Source organism: Staurois parvus, unplaced genomic scaffold (assembly GCF_062004578.1).
Source record: "Staurois parvus isolate SC_StPar_1 unplaced genomic scaffold, SC_StPar_1.0 ptg000145l, whole genome shotgun sequence".
Lineage (NCBI taxonomy): Eukaryota > Metazoa > Chordata > Amphibia > Anura > Ranidae > Staurois > Staurois parvus.
In genome coordinates this window covers 15724538-15747343 of record NW_028317941.1, presented here as the reverse complement: position 1 = coordinate 15747343, position 22806 = coordinate 15724538, and the positions used below count along the sequence as shown (strand labels likewise).

At 39.8% G+C, this 22806-nt stretch overlaps 1 protein-coding gene across 1 annotated transcript in view; it reads left to right on the top strand.

Moving 5' to 3' along the window:
• Positions 1 to 22381, top strand: part of LOC149464942 (organic solute transporter subunit alpha-like) — a 51005-nt gene extending 28624 nt beyond the window's left edge. Inside the window, exons 4-8 of the mRNA XM_089673897.1 lie at positions 141 to 299; positions 3894 to 4005; positions 5311 to 5457; positions 9771 to 9876; positions 21263 to 22381. Coding sequence (XP_089530023.1) covers positions 141 to 299; positions 3894 to 4005; positions 5311 to 5457; positions 9771 to 9876; positions 21263 to 21441 — 703 coding nt within the window. The 3' untranslated portion in view covers positions 21442 to 22381. The remainder of the gene's footprint in view (positions 1 to 140; positions 300 to 3893; positions 4006 to 5310; positions 5458 to 9770; positions 9877 to 21262) is intronic.
• Positions 22382 to 22806: the final 425 nt, after the last annotated feature.

Sequence of the window (22806 nt, the reverse complement as noted above, 5' to 3'; positions counted from 1 at the left end):
CTTTATTACTGTTGCTAACACTGCATATTGAATATGTTTTTGTTTTTTTTTGGGTTTTTTTATAAAGGTTTGATTTTTTTTTAAACAGTAAGTTACAGTAAAACTGTAAGGTACCACTTTTTTGTTATTTCTTATTAAAGGTTTCTCGCTGTTGTTATACACAAGTTTCAACTTATGTTGGTAAGTGAATGTGGTGGCAGAAGAGAATTCCTCAAGAGGTTCGGGGCACAAAAACTTCAGCTCAACACTGGCCCACTTTGCTGTTGTTGTCTATGCTTTCCAAGGAAAGATATTAACAGGTGAGATAAACTTGTATGTTCCCTAAGGGCTTGTTTACACCTCTCTTCCTAAATGCATTTTTATTAGGGCATTTTTAATTAATCTTTACGTGTTGTGAGAATGAAATGTTTTGTGCAGCTTTGTACATCAGAAGTCACATTTTTGCATTTTGTGTTTTACATGCACTTTACTGTATAAACATTTTTCCCTTTGAAACTGCAAGTTAACAGCAACAAGCAGACGTTTTAGGGCCTATTCACACACTTGAGGTGCAGTAACATGCATTTGTAATGCTGTACCATTCATTTTTATTGGCACACCAACATACCTTGCCAACACACCTGCAATGACATGCATTGCAATGCATTATAACACATTACCATGCACTGTAGTACAGTTTTGAAGAAAAAAAATTTGATGTATATCTATTTTTGTATGCTTGCTGTGTTGGCAGTGCATGTATTTGACACCTTGCATATTACTGCATGACACACACACTAACCCAGTGCACCAGAACACAACTTTATCTTCTATTACAGAGACAATTTTGCTAATAACATTTTTTTCTAGGTTAATGTTCATATTTTTGATTGAAAATATAGTTTTAATAAACATTTGCAGATACATAATGGGATGTACAAAATGAAGGATAGTATTATTTTTTTTTTTTTGCTATATGTTCTGTGGTTTCAAAAATTATAAGAGGGTTTTCGTTAATGAACTTTTTATGACCATAACATTTTAACTGCTATATACTGTATGAAAACTAAAAAATTAGCTCATCATCTGAAAAAAGGTTGGCCATCTCCAAGCAGCAAAGGAGTTAAAGCGATTCTAAAGGTTCATTTTTTTTTTAAATAACAAACATGTCTATACTTACTATGTGCAATGATTTTGCACAGAGCAGCCTGGATCCTCCTTTTCTCAGGTCCCATGCAGGCTCTTCTGGCAGCTTGCTATGGGGGCTCCTGCTGCTCCATGTCCATTCAAACAAGGAGCCACGGCTTGGCCCCGCCCTCCCCCTCTCTCCTCATTGGCTATGAGGATGCCAATGAGGAAGCAGAGACCCGGGACAGCCAAGGCAGTCATTCACATCGCGATGAGGCTCAGGTAAGTGTTGAGGGGGCTGGGGGCACTGCTGCACAGAACAGAATACATGAAGGTAAAAAACCTTCAGCCTTTACAACCACTTTAAAGCCTGACTCAAACTATAAATTATGCTCAGCTATTGGTGATTAAAACTAAGTTGCAAAACTATAACTATAATGATTTTAATATCAAATAAAACAAACATTGGACAAAAAAATAAACCATTCAACGAAGAGACTAGTTTAATAAGATAAACAAATGTCATATATGTTCTTGCTGACTTTATACCAGGCGCAATTACCATTTACATGACATTTGACTGATTACTTATTTTAAAATTTGTACCATACCTACTGAGCTGGCCAGAACTAGTTCTTGAAGGAATCTATTTCACATCTTCATAGCTTCCTGTGAAGAAGCCTTTCCATACGTGGAGGTTAATTCTCTTTTCCTCCAGATGTAAAGAGTGCCCCCTTGTCCTTTTAAAGTGCATACCATTACACCAAGTTCACTATATGGACCACTTATGTATTTATACATGGTGATCATATCCCCCTCCTTATAGCCTTTTCTCAAGAGAGAATAAGTTCAGTTTAGCTAATATTTCCTAGAAACTGAGCTCCTCCATGCCTCTTACTAGTTTGGGTGCCCTTCTCCAGTTCTTCCAATTTGCTTGCTTTAGAAACTATTTTTTCTATGTGTTTTACTTCCTCATTAAAGGATTGCAGATTTGTTTGAGAGCTCCGAGCTTTCATGAATTCATGCTGTCTATTGCTTAATTTATTGTACTCTAGCAAAAACCCTTCTATGTGGTATTCTTTTATCAAACTCTCAAGTACATTATATTGCCAAAAGGATTAAGATGCCTACCTTTTACACGCACATGAACTTTAATGGCATCCCAGTCTTAGTCTGTAGGGTTCAGTATTGAGTTGGCCCACCCTTTGCAGCTATAACAGCTTCAACTCTTCTGGGAAGGCTGTCCACAAGGTTTAGGAGAGTGTCTATGGGAATATTTGACCATTCTTCCAGAAGCCCATTTCTGAGGTCAGGCACTGATGTTGGACGAGAAGGCCTGTCTCGCAGTCTCCACTCTAATTCATCTCAAAGGTGTTCTATCAGGTTGAAGTCAGGACTCTGTACAGGCCAGTCAAGTTCTTCCACTCCAAACTCGCTCGACCATGTCTTTATGGACCTTGGATTGTGCACTGGTGTGCAGTCATGTTGGAAAAGGAAGGGGCCATCCCCAAACTGTTCCCACAAAGCTGTGAGCATAAAATTGTCCAAAATGTCTTGGTATGCTGATGTCTTAGAGTCCCATACACACCATAATCCCCACTCCACCAAACTGTACAATTGGCACAATGCAGTCAGGCAAGCACCATTCTCCTGGCAACTGCCAAATCCAGACACTTCCATCGGATTGCCAGAAAGAGAAATGTGATTCATCACTCAAGAGAACACGTCTCCACTGCTCTAGAGTCTAGTGGCTGTGTGCTTTACACTGCTGCATCTGATGCTTTGAATTGCACTTGGTGATGTAAGGCTTGGATGCAGCTGCTTGGCCATGGAAACCCATTCCATGAAGCTCTCTACACACTGTTGTTGTGCTAATCTGAAGGTTAGAGGTCTTTAGCTATTGACTCAGTAGACAGTTGACAACTTAATTTTACGTGGCCTACCACTTCATGGATGACTTACTGTTGTTGTTCCCAGTTTCTTCCACTTTGTTATAACACCACTAACAGTTGACCATGGAATATTTAGTAGCAAGTAAATTTCACAGATGGACTTATTGCACAGGTGGGAACCTATCACGGTACCACTCTTAAATCCACTAAGCTCCAGAGAACGACCCATTCTTTCACAAATGTTTGTAGAAGCAGTCTGCATGCCTGGGTGTTTGATTTTATACACCTGTGGCCATGGTTAGAGGTCTTTAGCTATTGACTCTGCAGACATTTTACATGGCCTACCACTTTGTGGCTGAGTGTCTGTTGTTCCCAGTTGCTTCTACTTTGTTATAATACCACTAACAGTTGACCGTAGAATATTTAGTAGCAAGAAAATTTCACAGATGGACCTTTTTGCACAGGCAGCAACCTATCACGCTACCACTCTTGAATTCACTGAGCTCCTGAGAGTGACCCATTCTTTCACAAATGTTTGTAGAAGCAGTCTGCATGCCTAGGTGCTTGATTTTATACACCTGTGACCATGAAGGTGATTGGAACACCTGAATCCATTGATTTGAAGGGATGTCCCAATACTTTAGGCAATATAGTGTATCTTCCCAACTATATAATTTAAACTAACTGGTCTGTAGTTTTTAGGTAAAGACTTTTAACCCCTTTTAAATAGAGGCAACACATCAGCCTTGCTACAATCTAGTGGTACAGCGTCAATCATTTTAAAGAGTATCTAAACATTTACTAAATGTAAATTAATTTGTATGCTAGCCTTTTGAATAAATAAAAGACCAAAAATAAGAAATGTAAGTCTGACTTTGATTCCCTTTTTTACAGGGTTACCTTATTTATCTTGAAGTTGGGTACCTTTCAGTTTGCACTGCTTAGGCCAGTACTTATGTTTTTGCAAGTCGTTCTTTGGAGTAATGGAACTTACATAATTGGTGATGTGAGTAATTTACTGGCTGATCTTTTAAGGCTAAACAAACAAGGGTGTTTTTGAGGCATTGCTGTTGTTTTAAGCTCTGCTGGCAAACAGATAATGCTTATCATAGGGCTCAATGAAGCCTATAGTTAGTAAGGCTGCTTTTTAGGTAAGTGACTGGCTTCTGTATGTGATGCATATTAAGGAGGACCTATTCTACTAATTTTAGACCGGTAAAAAAAAAAAAGTATTTATCTACCCAACAGTTACACCTGCTTTTGAGTTTAATAAAATTCTAGTACCACTAGCTCAGCCATGTTTATCCAACACTTAACAGGATTGAATGTTTTGCTTATGTATGCTCAGTCTAGCCCTCAAAATAATCATACCTCCCAAGAATATTTAACAAACATTATAAAATGTCTTATCAAACTACCCAAGAAGTCCAGGGATGTCTTCATAATTTGTAGTTGTTCTAAGATTACATGGCCACATTCACTACAGAGATGTACTAAGAGATGCTCAGCATGGTAAGGGCTCTTTCACATGGAGCCTCTTTGCTCCATTGAGCCAGGGATCCTTAAGTGGATCCCCTGCTGAATCCGAGCTAAATGGGATAGATGTCAGATTTTTGGTATGCGTGCCTGTTCAGTTTGTGTCCAGTGGACATGGTGGACCCATGATAGCTCTATGGGCGGCCAATGTAAATGGACTTATATACATTTACATCAGGTCACCTCCGATCTGTTATATTTTTATATGTGTAAAAATGGAAGAGTGGAGTTGCTCAGTGTGAAAGAACCCTACGTTTTTCCTCTGGCAGCTCAGTCTTCTACAAATCTTACCAATATCATAAAATCATTTGTTGTCTCTGTCTTTAACATTTTATATATCTCTATATTTAGTATTAAAAATAATTATTCAATAGGAAAACCTAGAGCATTTCACAGCAAACAATAAGAATTCACCTTTCTCTGATATGATTTTAGTAAATTAAAACTAGAAATGTTCCACATTTCATTGTTTTTTCCAATATTTGACTGAGTAAACACAAAAGAGTATAGAGTAAACAGCACGCCATTAAGATGATCATTTCCAATGTAATTTCAAAACATATTGATCTGTCCTTTTATCTGTATGTAGAATAAAGCTGTGAGGACCTAAGTAGTGTGTAAAAGAATGCAAGCATTTTGTTTTAATTTTATTTTGCCTAAATTCAGACATTTTTCTAAATTCAGTTATGATCAGAGATCACTAATTGTTTTTATGAGACATCATTATGCAAATAACTCCAGAAGAATGATTTCTTTTAATATATTTTTTTTGCAGTCACGTGCAGAATCAGCCACACTGTACATAACCTTATTGCTCGCAACTACTACGCTCCTTGCACTTTGGGCAGTTGGAATTATGTTTAATCTCGTCAGACCTGTCTTAACTGATAAGAATATTATTCCAAAATTTGCTGCTTATCAGGTAAGATATTGGGAAGTAATCAATCTTGTATGAAGGTTACTTAACACCTTATAATCATGAATATAAGAGTCGCTGGACATGTGGACATGATAATTGAACAGTCTTTTTTTGACAGATAAACATAGGCACATGTTAAGGTACATATTAGGTACAATTTCGCTTGTCTGTGCTATCTGACTGCTGCTAGGTACCACCAACCCCTGGCAGCTGTCAAAAATAGGAAGGTTCTGGGAAGAGGGAAGAAGAAAGAACTGCAGACATTAACAAATGACACTGCTTATCACAATATCTATCAGGACAGGTTTTCTAAACTAGCAGGTTGATTTCTTCTTTTGGACGATCAGCTGGCAATCATACTCAGACCCATAGATCTGAAAACAGCCAAACTGGGCATTTGCATCTCATGTTTGAAAGCATGTCAGCACACCTATTTTATGTACTGAGCACCTACCCCAGCATCCAATTGGTATTGAAGAAATCATTGATTATTACTTGGCTGGCACTTCTGCCTTGCAGCACTAGGGCCCTCAATTTGAATCCCAGGACAGACACTACCTGCATGGTGTTAGCATGTCCTTCCTGTTCTTGCTTAAAGCAGAGCTCCACCCAAAAGGGGAAGTTCCACTTTAAGCCTTTGTCCCCGTTCCCCATTAAGGATTGGCACCTTTGGGAGCGGGTACCTGAATTTGACAGGTACCCGCTCCCACTTCCGCTGCGATCACCTAGGCCAGTGGTCGGCAAGCCACGGCTCGCGAGCCACATGCGGCCCTTTACACGTTTTAATGCGGCTCTTTTGTGCCGGGCGCCCGCTCCCCTCCCTCCTCTTGGGCGGCAGGGACTCTGCAGCGTGATCCAAAAAAAAAAACAGCCAGGGCAGCGCGCTCAAATGCAATGATTGGCCAGTCTCGCTGCCACTCACATCCTGATAGCCAGTGATTGGCTGTCAGGATGTGTGTAGGCGGGGCAGCATGACGAACGTGAGGGGAGCTAGGCTTCTCTCACAGTCCGCCCTGAAGACCGGAACGGCGCGGGATCACGGCGAGAGGAACGGGCAGAGCAAAGGTAAGTGAATTGACACAGGGGGGACTTGGCTTACTACTTGCTACTTACTTACTACTACTATATGAGGGATGAATTAATATAGGGGGGATGAATTACTATAGGGGGGATGAATTACTATATGGGGGATGAATTACTATATGGGATGAATTACTATAGGGGGGATGAATTACTATATGGGATGAATTACTATAGGGGGGATGAATTACTATAGGGGGGATGAATTACTATAGGGGGGATGAATTACTATAGGGGGGATGAATTACTATATGAGGGATGAATTACTATGGGGGATGAATTACTATATGGGGGATGAATTACTATATGGGGGATGAATTACTATGGGGGATGAATTACTATAAAAACTTATTGAAACTAAAAACAGTGTACCATCCTATGTATTTTCAGTTTTAAAAATGTGTCTCTCAAAATAAATTTCAATCGTGGTTTTGGCGAGATTTGGCTCAGTTGAAAAAAAAGGTTGCCCACCACTGACCTAGGCGATCGGAAGCGGAAGTCGTCCTCCCTCCCCATAGTCTTCTGGGACACATGACAGGTCCCAGAAGACTACGGGGCCATTCACAAAGTGGAGCATTACTTGTGCATGCGCAGTGGGCACCCGACTGTGAAGCCGCAATCTGTCACTGCCGGGTGCCCACACTGAAGATGCCTGTACCAGGGAGAGAAGACGGTCGGTGAAACCAGTGGTGGTGAGGACACCGCTGGACTGAGGGACAGGTATTTATTATTTATTTATTTCAGGTACTTATATAGCGCCATCAATTTACGCAGCGCTTTACATACATACATTGAGGAAAATAAGTATTTGAACACCCTGCGATTTTGCATATTCTCCCACTTAGAAATCATGGAGGGGTCTGAAATTTACATTGTAGGTGCATTCCCACTCTGAGAGACAGAATTTTAAAAAAAAATTCAGGAAATCAGTGTATGATTTTTAAAGAATATATTTGTCTTGCACTGCTGAACATAAGTATTTGAACACCTGAGAAAATCAGTGTTAATATTTTGGTACAGAAGCCTTTGTTTTCAATTACAGAGGTCAAACGTTTCCTGTAGTTCTTGACCAGGTTTGCACACACTGTAACAGGGATTTTTGCCCACTCCTCCACACAGATCTCCTCTAGATCTGTCAGGTTTCGGGGCTGTCGCTGAGGGAGACTGACAGTCTCCCTCAGGTTTCGGGGCTGTCCGAGGGAGACTGACAGTCGTCTTTAGCCTCTTTTCATTTTCTAACAATTGCTCGAACAGTTGATCTATTTTCACCAAGCTGCTTGGCAATTGCCCCGTAGCCCTTTCCAGCCTTGTGAAGGTCCACAATTTTGTCTCTGGTGTCTTTTGACAGCTCTTTAGTCTTGCCCATGGTAGTACTTGGCGTCTGACTGACTGTGGGGTGGACAGGTGTCTTTAAAGAGCTCAGACAGATGCTACTAAGTTAGATTAACGAGTGGAGTAGAGGTGGACTTTTTAAAGGCAGAGTAACAGGTCTTTGAGAGCCAGAATTCTTGCTGTTTCTTAGGTGTTCAAATACTTATGTTCAGCAGTGCAAGACAAATTCTTTAAAAAGCATAGAATGTGATTTCCTGAATTTTTTTTTTTTTAAATTCTGTCTCTCAGAGTGGGAATGCACCTACAATGTGAATTTCAGACCCCTCCATGATTTCTAAGTGGGAGAACCTGCAAAATCGCAGGGTGTTCAAATACTTCTGTTCCTCACTGTATATTGTACATTCACATCAGTCCCTAACCCTCAAGGAGCATACAATCTAAAGTCCCTAACTCACATTCATACATATACATACTAGGGCCAATTTAGACAGGAGCCAATTACTAGCATGTCTTTGGAGTGTGGGAGGAAACCCAAGCAGTCACAGGGAGAACATGCAAACTCCAGGTAGTTGGTGCCAGTGTTGGGACTCGAACCAGCAACCCTAGTACTGCCAGGCGGAAGTGCTAACCATTTTAGCCACTGTGCTGCCCAGGTAAGTGGCTGGATTTTAAGTCCGCAGCTACAGTTTTTGTTGCTGCTGACTTTTATTTTTATTTTCAGGTAGAACTCTGCTTTAAGTTTTACCCTGGGTACTCTGGTTTCTGCCCATGCTCCAAAGACCTGCTATTAGGTTTGTTAGCTCTGGTCTAAATTGGCCCTAGTGTGTTTTATGTGGTGTATACAGTATATGCATGTGAAGTAGGGACCTTAAATTGCAAGCTCCTTAAAGTGGTTCTAAAGCCTGAAGGTTTTTTTCCCTTAATGCATTCTATGTATTAGGGTACAAAACCTTCAGTGTGCTGCTACCTCAAAACCCAGTTTCCCCTTATATATACTTGAGCCTGAGCTCGATCCAGCGATGTGCATGAGAGCAGCAGCTCTTTCAGCTCTCTTTCTCCTCATTGGACAGAGGCAGCAGTGTGAACCATTGGCTCCTGCTGCTGTCAATCACAGCCACTGAGGAGGGACCAGGGGCAGGGCCAAGCAATAGACACACAGAGCAGGCTCAGGAGTAAGCCTGTATGAGTGCCTCCATTGCAAGCAGCTTGCTATGGGGGAAGTTAGCAGAGGGGAGGAACGGACCGTGCTGGTGCGGGAGAAAAGGATTATCCCCTAACCCATAGCACATAGCAAATAAGTATAAAATGTTTGTTATTTAAAAAAACAAGTAAAACCTAAGCTTTACAATCACTTTAAGGGCAGGAACTGATATTAATGTACAATAAGTATAGTGCTGCATAAAATATGAATGAAGAGTTTAAATTTTGAATTTAAGTAACAAAAGCATAACCAGAATAAAATTATCGAACGAAGTGTATCACTGAAGCGATAAAATGCCAGACAATGGAGTTTATCAGTTTGAGGCAAATGTAACTCATTAGAATCAGCTTTGATTGATAAATTATGTAGAGCAATAAAGGAACACTTTGTTTTACACAGAAACATAAATCAAGTTCCACCCTGTGTTTTGATGCATGTCTTGCATCATTTTAGGTAAAGGAGTAAGTAAAGGTTTCAGAGGTCAGAGCTACAGAAAAATATCACTGTAAAAGTTCAACACCATATACGAGGAATTTTGCTACAATAAGAACAATGCCCTGGGCAGTGTATCTACAATAACCTGGATTAGGAGGTCTGCTTACAAACTAGTTTTTCTGGCATAGACATTCTTTTTAAGTACTTTTTTTAGTCATTAGCCATATTGATATCTAATGTTTAATTTTTTTTAATTTTTTTTTTTTAGTTTATTGTTATTTTGAGCCAACTGCAAACGTCAATCATTACTATTCTTGGTAACGTGGGGGTGATTTCCTGTGTTCCCCCACTCCCAGGACCATCCAGAGCATCATGTGAGTACCTCTCATTTTATTACAGGACCATACTACATCAAACAACTTCAAAAACTGTATATTAAAACACTGTGTGACTATTTTAAAAGTTTGTATAATAGCTCTCTTTTTATAGAGTAGAATTCTGCATTTTAATGTTAGTTAAACTCCAGCCAGAGAGCTTTTGACTATATCTGTTGGGATAAAAAAAATTACCTCTGCTGATATGTTTCATACAGGAAACCTCTGAATAGTCTAAAAATTCATATTTTCACACCAGATGGTATAGTCTCACTGTACTTCCATATCTTTGAGCGCTGCGGCTCTCATACAGGGAAGCAGCAGTGTTGTTTATCTTCCCCCCCGTCCTCCCTTGTCCATTCACAAAATGCCTTGTATTCTGTGAATGGTTTATATTGGTGATCCCAACACGTATGACCAAACGCTCTCTGCCTGGGATACCTCTTTAATATCACATGATAATTATAGCAAAAAACTAAAAATAAATGCTATGATATTTAGATATTATTTTTTCTATCCTCTCCCTACAGTGCATTCCCATCTCTAGCCCCTTCTTGCAGCATACTTGCCAACTGTGGACCATTTCACACCCTTCCTCTGGGTTGCAGTCTTATTCAGCACTTATCATCCCATCCATAAATAACAATTTTCATATGGCAAAAATAGTGCACTTTACTTTTACTGGGTAGTTTGTTGGCGGGTGGCAGACTGCCTTGCACATGGCCATAGCTAACAGCCGAGCTGAGCCCCAACATGAACTGACCTTCTGGGCAACACACACCTTTGCTCGATGACTCCACACAATGTGTGGGTGGTCATCATAATAGCATCATAGGACCCTGGGCAAAGTAATGCACTGGGGCTTGTATCAGCCGGCCCCAATTTATGCACCTACTCAAGAATTAAAGTATACATAGTTAATAGAATAAAATGCGTGTGTATGTGTGTGTGTGTGTATGTATGTGTGTGTGTGTGTGTGTATATATATATATATATATATATATATATATATATATATATATATATATGTGTGTGTATGTATGTATGTATGTATGTATGTATGTATGTGTGTGTATATATATATATATATATATATATATATATATATATATATATATATATATATATATATATTTAGTACTTTGAATAAAATGTATTTAGACAATAAGAAAACATGCCATAAATCAAAAACTAATCAACAGAAATATTCAAAACAATATAAAAAGTCAGTACAGCAGATTACAGGGCATCAGAAGGGCTGAGGACAGGGCGTCAGAAGGGCTGAGGACAGGGGTCAGTGGGGCAAAGTAGGGGAGAAGGCAGGAGGGTACGGTACGAGCAGGGGTGGACTGACAACTCATGGGACCCGGGGCAATAGGGGATCATGGGGCCCCTGTGTCCTTGCCCACACTCAAAAAAGTCTATAAAAAAGGTACCAAGGGCATTTCATGGGGCCCCCTACTGAGCCCGGGCCCTCGGGCAGTGCTCAAATAGTCAGTCCGCCCCTGGGTACGAGGGGTCAGGAGGGCACAGTACAGGGGGACAGGAGGGTACAGCATAGGGTGCAGTAATGTATAATACAGAGATTTGTCTCCTCAAGCAGAACAGTGCAGGGGAGCTGCTGTCACAGATCTTACCTGTTCAGGCACTCTGTCACTGGTCTAAATCTGCAATCAAAATGACATATCCCCCTATACTTTCCCCCACACTCCTCTGGCACTTTTCCGGGGTTAAGAGAGAACCCTTACAACACAGCCAAGACTGTGAAAATACCATACCCCTACTTGCATGAAGTATTGACAGCTGAACAATGAAATCAAGCTTGTGTGTTTGTCCCACTTAGTGATGTGTTTCAGACTGACAGTAGTGTGCAAAGAAATAAAGTCCAGAATGGTTCAAAGTGGTGAGCCTCCTACTAAGAGTATTGCTATGCAGATGATTACCAAAGATTAAAATCAAGACCTATCCAGGCACTTTCATTAGTTAAATCTAAAATGACATGTAATTATTTTTTAATAAATGTGAATTGGTTTAAATTTTATATGTGCTTACAGATGAGCTTTATTATATAGTTCAAATAATCATACAGCACCATATATGCGAAGTTTGCTGTTCTGGTAAGTTAATAGTTGGGCTTCTGCCCTAGTGAACAGACTGGATTTTCTTACCTCATTCTTCTGAGTTTTGAAGATAAACAATTTTAACTACTATATAGCTATGAATCTTCAGTGTTTTTTTATTTTCCGTTTTTTGTTCATTTTATTTCGGCCTGTTAACCATTCAATAACAGACTTTAGCCCTGAGGCAAACAACTATTATGGACCCTATTCTTGGGTTATTTTATGTGCTATAGACATATATAAAATGTACAAAAGTAGATAATATTTAACCCAACAAAGATAAGTTTGACTCTCAAGACAAAATGCATACAATATAAACAATCAAACAGAGAAAAGAAATAACACTTACATAGCAATATAAATGAAAAATGCCACCTAGACTGTACGACAGATGATAGTCAAAGGTGTCATTATTTAACCTGTTATTGTAGATATGCTATGTTTTGTAACAAAGGGAATTGGAAAATGTCTGATTGTGTAACAATACTAATAATAGGAACTAGAGAAGTGGTTGATAGTTTAACTCCGTCCTCAATAGCACTACAAAACGTAATGGGCTGTCACACAGACAAGGCTTTCTGGCTACTTCTTGTCCTTTCTCTATTATCATCTCATTCCAGCACACAATATTGCTGGGAGTTTCTGCTAGACAGGACTACTGTGTACTTTGGTAGTGTAATTGATGTTTGGTTTTCGTTCTACAACAAAAGAGGCGGCTATATTTATAGTTAACTTCTTCAATGTGAGCTATAAGGAAAGCATTAGTAGATAACAGATCTAGATGTACCTGGGATATGCAGCAATTACTGTAGCATAAAGCTATTCACCGACCAGCCCTGAACAGGCAGATGTCTCACCAAGAAGGACAGGCTTTGACATGCTTGTTTGTACTGAGACTGTTGCTCCCAACATTCATATGTGGTGCAGCTCCAATAAAGGGATTGTCTACTCTTTTTCTCTACAGATTTCTATACAATAACATACATGTTTCAAAGAGCTTTTCAAATCTTTGTGTGATATCCAGTACTTTAAGCCCCATACACATGGGCTGAGTATCTGCCAGTTCAACAGAAACCAGGCCAACATTCGGCCCGTGTGTACACCATCCTGTCTGATAGAAGCCGAGCCGAATGATCAGCTTCTGTTGAACAGGCATGCTGAAAAACCAACATCCAATTGGCATCTGATCAGTGCTGGCAGCCAATGGCTTTGAGCGCTGACCAGTGTTTTCTGACAGGGGGCAGTCCCCTGTCAAAACACAATAGCTCAGCGGGGAGATCGCTGTGCTATCGGATAGTTAGTACAGCAAGCTCCTCCCAAGCTCTTCAGGTTTTTTTTCATCCAGCCCGCTGGGGTGTTGATGGGGACTGTGCTGATACAGGAAGTGATTTCTTTCCTGCCTTAGAAGGGCTAATAAAGAGAGCTTTGAATAAGACAGCCTATTCACTATAAAGGAAGAAGTCACAGCAACAATATTGATAATATGCTTTAGCTGTGACACAGAAAGCAGAGGGAGTGCTATGACAAAATGCATAGGGAGAGATTAGTGTAGGACTTGTAGGCACTGGTAGATCTGTTAAAAATGATGTAAACCCTTAGAGAATGTGTTGCAGGTAGCATGATATGTGTGTATTAGAGAATTTGGGGGTGTGGGTAAGGGTTTTTACCTTTTTAAATCCTTTGCTATATCTTAATGCTGATATCTTGGAGCCTCTCTATAGCCTGTTCCTGTGTACACTATAGTGATGATAGGCTGCTTGTGGTTTTCACAGGGCATTTTCCCTAATTGATGTTGGCTGAAAACATTTTTTTTTTTTTTTTTAGTGGTATCGGTGGAATATGCCTGGCAATATGCATCACTGCAACAGCTCATACTTTATATGAAATTGCATTAGTCTTTGTATTGTGTCTTTATATCTACTTTGACCAACTATACTTAAGTTCTTTGACATTCAGTGCTAGGGCAGGCTAAAATGTGGAAAAACAAACAAGGCAGGTGTTTTGTAACAGTAGAAATTCAAGTGTACCATCTCACAGACACTTAAGAAAAAAACTAATCAGCAGCAGGGCAGTTCTCTAAGTAAAGTTAAAAGGCATAGGCAAAAGGCAGGTGTTTTGCTATAAAAGCATACTGTCCCAGAGACACTTCAGAAAAAATTGACCATCAGCAAGGTGGTAGCTTAAGGTGTCCAGGTAGAGCAGTCCAAAATGTACAGGCACAAACAAAGTGCGTGTCTTTTGTACTATAAAATATACAGTGTGGTATGTTAAATTTGTGAGAAAAATAAAACCGAGCAGAACAGTATGTAAGCAGCTTGAATAGGTCAAAATGTGTAAACACAAGCACTTTTTTAAAGCATTTCATTTTTTTAACCACTTGACCTCAAAGGTTTTACCCCTGTCATGGCCAAGACATTTTTTGCTATTCACTATACCCAAATTAAATTTTATATAATTTTTTTTCACACAAATAGAGCTTTCTCTTGGTGGTTTTTGGTCACCGCTGGATTTTTTTCTAGAATTCTGAAAAAAAAATATTTTTTACTTTTGTTAGAAAACATATCCAATGATATCAAATTTCGCTATAAATTTAGGCCAAAATGTATGCTACATGTCTTTGGTAAAAAATCACAGATCTAACACAGCATTTCTGGGGACGCTATACTATTGGGGACACTAGTATAGTTCTGATCCGTACAGACACTATGCTAGTAATGGTAATGATCAATGACTTATAGTGTGACTGTGATAGTGTGACAAGCAATCTGGTGTTAACTGACACTGGCTGGGAGGGTCAATAACTGACACAAATGTTGCAAGTGACACTAATACAGTGATAATATTGTACACTGTACTAATGACACTGGTTGGGTGACAGGAATGATCAGTAGGGCAATCAAGGTGATAACTGTGTACCTTACAAGTGTATGTGTGCTGCTTTTACTCACAGATCTGGCTGGGTCTCTTCTTGATTTCAGTCCTGAACGGTAACTGATAGCAGGGAGAAATCCAACCAAAACTCGTGTCTGTATCAAATTAATGTGCTGTGATTGGGCACAGCCAATCAGCATGTTTCTATTGGCTGCTGACAAACTCGTGCTTTGTTCAATCACAGCACTGATTAGCAGGGGGCGTGCACCTTTAAACAAGTTTCACTGTGACCTATAGGTGCATCACGGTGCTTGGAGAAGCCAGCCACCAGCAGTTAATGTATGCTAGTCGGCAAGTGTTTAACCACTAGTCTACAGGGCACATATACCCCCTTCCTGCCCAGGCCAATTTCCAGCTCTCAGCGCTGTCACACTTTGAATGACAATTGCGTGGTCATGCAACACTGTACCCATATGAAATTTTTATCATTTTTTTGTGACAGAGCTTTATTTTGGTGGAATTTAATCACCTCGGTTTTTTTTTATTCTTAAACAAACCAAAAATCACTGAAAAATTTGAAAAAAAAAGTTTTTTCTTAGTTTTTGTTATAAAATTTTGTAAATAAGTGATTTTTCTCCTTCACTGATGTGCGCTAATGAGGCTGTAGTGATGGGCACTGATAAGATGCACTGATGAGGCACTGGTAGGTGGCACTGATGGGCATTGACAGGCATCACTGATGGGCACTGAAAGGCAGCACTGATATATGGCACTGTTAGGTGGCACTGCTAGGCGGCACTGATGCGCACTGATAGGTGGCACTGATGGGTGACACTGAAGGGCAGCTCAGATGGGCACTGATTTGTGGCATTGATGTGCACTGGTATGCACTGATATGTGGCACTGATGGGCACTGGCATGTGGCACTGTTCAGCTGGCACTGATGGACTCTGACAGGTGGCACTCCTGGGGCCACACTGATCATAAGGGCACACTGATCATCAGTGCCCTGATGATCAGTGTACATGTCCCCTCTGCGGAAAGCCGATTACCGGCTCTCCTCTCCTCACGAGCTCTCAGCGTGACAGCTCGAGAGGAAATGCCGATAACCGGCATTTCCCTGTTTACATGTGATCAGTTGTGATTGGACACAGCTGATCACATGACCAAGCCGACATCTTCGGCTCTTTCTGTGATCGGTGATCTCCTGTGTCCGAGGGACACAGAGCACCGCCGATCACCGCACTGCACACTCCCTGAGCCACGCATGCGTGGTGAGAATGGCAGGACATCATATGACGTCCTATCAGAACGAGAGAACCACCTTGCGCCCGTCATTGGACTATATGGTGGGCGGGAGGTGATTAAGCAAGAAAATAAGGCAAATCTGAGTGTACCTGTGGGCCACAACCTGGGAGCTGTTCTGCAGCAAAGTCTATCACTCCTTGCGGGTTATGATGGTGAATACCAAGCAGTTCCTTAGATACAGCTGGATAATGGTACGCTGGTTGCCTGACTCTAAAACATGGTTGTCCAGGAATTATTGATATAAATAGAAAAATGACCTTAAAGGAGTGGCTGATAAAATATCATCAAACATTGCAGCCCTCCTACACATTTTTCAGCTCTTTTGATTAGAGAGGGAGAGCTTAGTAACAACGCCTTTTCAGGATTCACAAAAAGCTGGTAATCTTATAAAGGGCTGTTGCTTCTCTGAACTGTTGGTCCACTGGTCAATATGTATGACGTTGAGGGCTTTAGCTTTATTGGTCAATAGTAGGCACATGTCCACAATTTGCATTTGAAGAAGACTGCTCAGGTCTGGGCATTGGAGGAACTAACATCTTGCTCCTAAATGTTCCTGACAGGACCAGTGGCCATATGGCTTTAGATAAGGGTAAAAGAAGTATCACTACAGAAGCACTCAAAAGAATCCTTTAGATAAATCCTAATTCACTCCCATAATCTCTCAACTCGACTACTGTAACTCCCTCCTCATTGGCTTACCTTTTACATAGGTTATCCCCCTCCAGTCCATCATGAATACTGCTGCCAGGCTCATCCACCTTACTATCCGTTCAGTGTCTGCTACTCCTCTGTGCCAATCCCTCCAGTGGCTTCCACTCCCTCAATGAATAAAATTCAAAATACTAACAACGACTTACAAACCATCCACAACTCTGCCCCCAGCTACATCACCAACCTGGTCTCAAAGTATCAACCAAACCGCTCTCTTCAATCCTCCCAAGACCTTCTGTTCTCTAGTTCCCTTGTCACCTCCTCCCATGCTCGACTCTAGGACTTCTCCCAAGCTTCTCCCACCCTTTGGAACTCTCTACCCCAATCTGTCCAGCTGTCTCCTAATCTATCCACCTTTAGATGATCCCTGAAAACCTTTCTCTTTAAAGAAGTCTATCCTGCTTCTACCCATTTATTTCCTGTATCAGCTCACCCCCCCACAGCTATTACCATTTTGTATCACTCAACCCTTCCTCCTAGATTGTAAGCTCTAACGAGCAGGGCCCTCTGTTTCCTCTTGTACCAAATTGTATTGTAACTGTAATGTCTACTTTCATTTTGTAAAGCGCTGCACAAACTGTTGGCGCTATATAAATCCTGTATACTAATAATAAAATAATAGATGTGATGACTCCAAAAACAGCAGGGAGGGACATATCTGTGCACACTGGGCTCCACACCGTCTGCAAACTCTTCATCATTTTTCCTAAAGATCAGAGGGAAATGTTCCTCTTTAATTAAATCTATATTAGTTTCAGGGATATGGAAATGATCCCTTCTGATCGTACACATTTTAAACTATGTGCAGATCAAAAAAAAAAAAAATAGCATGTTATAGTTGTACTGAACCCCTTAGAGACAGACAAAACTGTTATTATGGATTCTGCCCTTGCCAGCCTTGCAGTGTTTGGACGTACTGGGATCAGGATGATGCACTAATATGGGAAATCCTATATTTAATCTAGTCATCAAAATCAGCTTGTCCATATACTGTACCTATGGCCACTTCAGGAGGCAAGAACCCCCATTACAGTAGGTGAGGTGACGCCTCCAAAGGTGAGTGGCCAAGGGTTGGCGTCTGTCCCACATCCATACCTCCATAAATTGAACAGCATATAAAATGGTCAAAGGTAATTCATCTGGAGCCTGTTCTAAACAAGTGCTGGAACTTTTGGTGTGCTCCCAACAGCAGTAGTACATCTTACTGCCAATAAAGGCAAAGTTATTGCTATTTATTGCCCCTTTATTGCACAGCAGATAGTCAGGTTTCTGTATGTCTATTTTTGTAAGTCTACCTTTTGTACAAACAGTGCTTTGAAAAAGTATTCATACCCCTTGAAATTTTCGCCATGTTACAACCAAAAACTTAAACATATTTTATTGGGATTTTATGAGATAAACCAACACAAATTGGCATGTAATTCCGAAGTGGAAATTTTTTTATAAATATCTGAAAAATGTGGCGTGTATTTGTATACAGCCCCCTTTACTCTGATACCCCTAACTAGAATCTAGTGGAACCAAATACCTTCAGAGGTCACCTACATAGTAAATAGAGTCCACCTGTGTAAAATTTAATCTCAGTATAAATACAGCTGTTCTGTGAAGCCCTCAGCCCTTGAAGGCCAAGGAACACACCAGACAGGTCAGGGATAAATTTGTGGAGAAGTTTAAAGCAGGGTTAGGTTATAAGAAAATATCCCAAGCTTTGAACATCTCATGGAGCACTGTTCAATCCAGTATCCGAAAATGGAAAGAGTATGCACAACTTCAAATCTACATGGCTTTTACCGAAAATGACAGGCTGGGCAATGACATCATTAAGCAGATAAGCAGCCAAGAGGCCCATAGTAAGTCTGGAGGAGCTGCAAAGACCAACAGCTCAGGTGTTGTGGGGATGCTTTTCTTCAGCAAGGACAGGGAAGCTGGTTGGAGTTGATGGGAAGATGGATGGAGCCAAATACAGGGCAATCATAGAAGAAAACCTGTTAGAGTCTGCAAAAAGGCTTGAGCCTGGGATGGAGGTTCACCTTCCAGCAGCACAACAGCCCTAATCATACAGCCAGTGCTAAAATGGAATGGTTTAGATCAAAGCATATTCATGTGTTAGAATGGCCCAGTCAAAGTCCAGACCTAAATACAATTGAGAATCTGTAGCAAGACTTGAAAATTGCTGTTTACAGATGCTCTCCATCCAATCTGACAGAGCTTGAGCTATTTTGCAAATAAGAATGGTCTAAAATTTCATTCTCTAGATGTGCAAAGCTGGTAGAGACATACCCAATAAGACTTGCAGCTGTAATTGCAGTGAAAGGTGATCCTACAAAGTATTTGGGGGGTTGGGCTGAATACAAATGCACGCCACACTATTCAGGTATTTATTTGTAAGAAATTTAAAAAACCATTTATCATTTTCCTTCCATTTCACAATTATGTGCCACTTTGTGCTATCATATAACCAAACACATAAATGTAATTTATTGGGATTCTATAACATGAAAAAATGCGGAAAATTACAAGAGGTATTAATACTTTCTCAAGTCACTATATTTCTATGCACTGACTGCATAAGGATATTAAATTATAAACATACGTAGCATACATTTATTAAGCTTCTAGAGGGATTGTAGCAGACAAGGATCTGTGTGTGCATATGTCTTGTATGTTTAGGCAGCGGGAAAGGTAGTAACATCATGCTGCACAATGGTTAAGTGGTTAGCACTTCTGCCTTGCGGTACTAGGGTTGTTGGTTCAAATCCCAACCATGGCACTACCTGCATGGAGTTTGCATGTTCTCCCAGTGCCTGTGTAGGTTCCCCCAGGGCATTGTGATTTCCTTCCCCACTTTAAAGACATGCTGGTAGGTTAATTGGCTCCTGTCTAAACTGGCCCTAGTATGTGTATGTATGAATGTGAGTTAGAGACCTTAGACTGTATGCTTCTTGAGGGTTAAGGACTGATGTGACTGTATAATAATATGTCTCTGTAAAGCGCTGTGTAAATTGATGGTGCTATATAAGTACCTATAATAAACTAACAGGATAAGCTGGGGGAATTTTGGAAGCGTATGGAAATCAATTGGTTGCCCCACAGTCCTTATGCTGCCCATAGATTATTCAGGGAAAGAAAATTGCTCATTTCTCCCATCAACACAGTTAGTGTTGATGGGAAAATCTCTCCTGTGGCACTATCATGTTCTGCTGGTGGGGAGCCTTCCTTGCCAGTAGAACACCATGATCACTGCAAGGGGCTATGGCTATTGTTCGCATGAAAAAAATTAGACAGGCTAGCTGTACAGATGTCGATCGATGGATCAACTTCAGTACAACTGACCTGCCAATAGATGGATTGAATCGCGGTGGGTCCCTGTTGAACCATCCAAGATTTGATCCATCTATGGCCAGATTGTATGCAAGATTTGTATATTCCTGTATGTTTCCAGCCAGCTAGACTTGTGCAAGTTACCCTCCAGTGGCAAGTAGAGGTATTGCAAGCAGTAATATTTGTATCACAGCTTGTTTTAACTTCCCATAGTAAGCTCACTCGTCATTCATTACCCTCCAAACAAGGTTCTCACTCTGATTAGAGAGTCGCTGTGGGCATCATTGCTTGACATCTGGTGGCAGGTTTGGAATTTTAGAGGCTGTATGCTGTTTACAGTTGTTACCCATGTCTGGAATAGGGATCTTGGGGTTCTTGCAATACATTATCAGCATGCTGTACAATTTTTGTGCAATAGGTATTGCATATCAGTTGCCTCCCTCATCCCTCTATCCCTGTCTGGGATGGATCATGAAAATTTTTTTTATAATCTTCGTGTTTTCTACCAAAGCAGACCAGCCCTTTCTTTGTCTTTTAGATTGTATTTTATTAGTGAGCAAATACATTGGGCTTGATTTATTAAAATTGAAGAGTGCAAAATCTGGTGCATGGTAGCCAATCAGCTTCTAACTTCAGCTTGTTCAATAAAGCTTTGACAAAAAAAACCCAGAAGTTTCTATGCAGAGCTGCATCAGGTTTCCCACTCTCCAGTTTTAATAAATCAATCCCTCCCTATGCCTAGCAATATAAGCAACAGCATGATTAGGGTTCCATTGTTTACTAGAGGGTATTGGAGATACAATGCCATTTTTTTCTCATTTTATTGTGCAAGACAAATCCTGTAAGCAGTAATGGAGTATCACCGATAAAATAAACTTTATATATCAATGTTACTATTATAGATTACAATCAGACATGAAGATCCCAGATCAAAATCATAGTGCATCTGACTTGCTCAGCTCTGGCTTCATAATCTTGTTTTAATCGTTTTTTGGTTTTATTAGTAATGGCTATTAACATACAACACTACATTTCTTGAATATCATGTGTTACAGATATGAATCAACAGCTCTTGATCATGGAAATGTTCCTCACTACAGTTATCTGCAGAATGCTTTACCGAAGGCAATACAATGACAGTCCTACTAATGATGAAGCTACCAAGGATAATCTGCAAAACAGCACACTCTGTCTAAATGGAAAAATGATAGATGATGGTCCAGAAAAGGTTTAAAGAAAGAAATCATCTTGAAATATACATGGAATATTCAGCAATAATTCAATGGAATTTGGAAGATAATATAAAATTGAGCTTCCAACAGACTATTAGACATAAGTTTATACATACTTATACTATTGTATATAATTTTTGGTTTTAAATGTCTATGTATACTTTTGTTGTATCTCTTGAGAGACTTAAAAGACTTTGAGTAATCATTATTTTCCTTTTTTGCTACATGACTGAATTGTTATGGTTCATACTATTTTATATTCATTGGTGAAGAATGCATAGAATTCTATAACTAACGTACTGTATTTTCAGTGCTCCTAGTAAAATCCAGATGCTATTACGTGCAGCAGTGAAGCAGAAGGATGTTGCTATAGGGAAGTTTTCAATCCTTCAGAATGCTAGGTTGATTGGTTTTCAGTTAACCACTAATCATTCATTCTGCTTTTTGGTTTTAATTAAATCAAATATTGCCATACAAGACCCTTCCAGCTTTTCTGAGCGACAGCTGTTCAAAGAAGCAATAAGCAGTGAAAAAGAATCTAGAGGAAACAAGTAAAATCATTCAGTAAATGTTAATGTCATTTAAAAAATGCTTCCACTTTGCCAAAAACCATCAAACATATATATTTTGAGCTTTGTGTATAATTTTCACATGAACATTTGAAAATAGAGCTTTTATTATTCATCAGGAATTGACAGCAGCCTCTTGCCAGTCATTCTGTATTATGAAACCGTTTCCTGGAGACTTCAATAGTGGCACATCAAGCATGTGACTATTGACCAGAGGTGCACACTGCTACACCCTCATTTGCTGAGACCAAGGAACAGCTACAACCTTGTCTTGTAGATTGTTAATGAGTATAACATTGTGTTTGCTGAAAATGGGAGAGAAAGTTAAGTGCTACAAAACACAATATAAAATAAAGTTGCATTTGTCAATATATATCAATGGTGTTGCATATTTAAAATTTAGAATATAACTGAACACAAGCTACACAATATAAAACAATATTTATTTTTAAAAAATGCTGTACAATTGTATCAGTAATCATCAGGCAAAAGCCACAAATAATACACTAGCAAATGTTTTAAATATGTGCAAAATGTTATTTTCTGATAATTATAGTGTCTTTTCACAGGGTGACTGTAACATTCCCTAATATTCTAAGAAACCTCATTCCTACATGAAAATAGCCTGAGAACATTCAATCAGAAGCAAAATAGCCTATAACATGAGCTCAAAAATATTTGACTACAAGAGAAAATAGTCTAAAGCAATAGCTTAAGAACGTTTGACCAAAACATCCTAAAACAATAGTCTAAGTACATTTGGGCAGCATAGAAAATAACATAAACAATAGCCCAGGG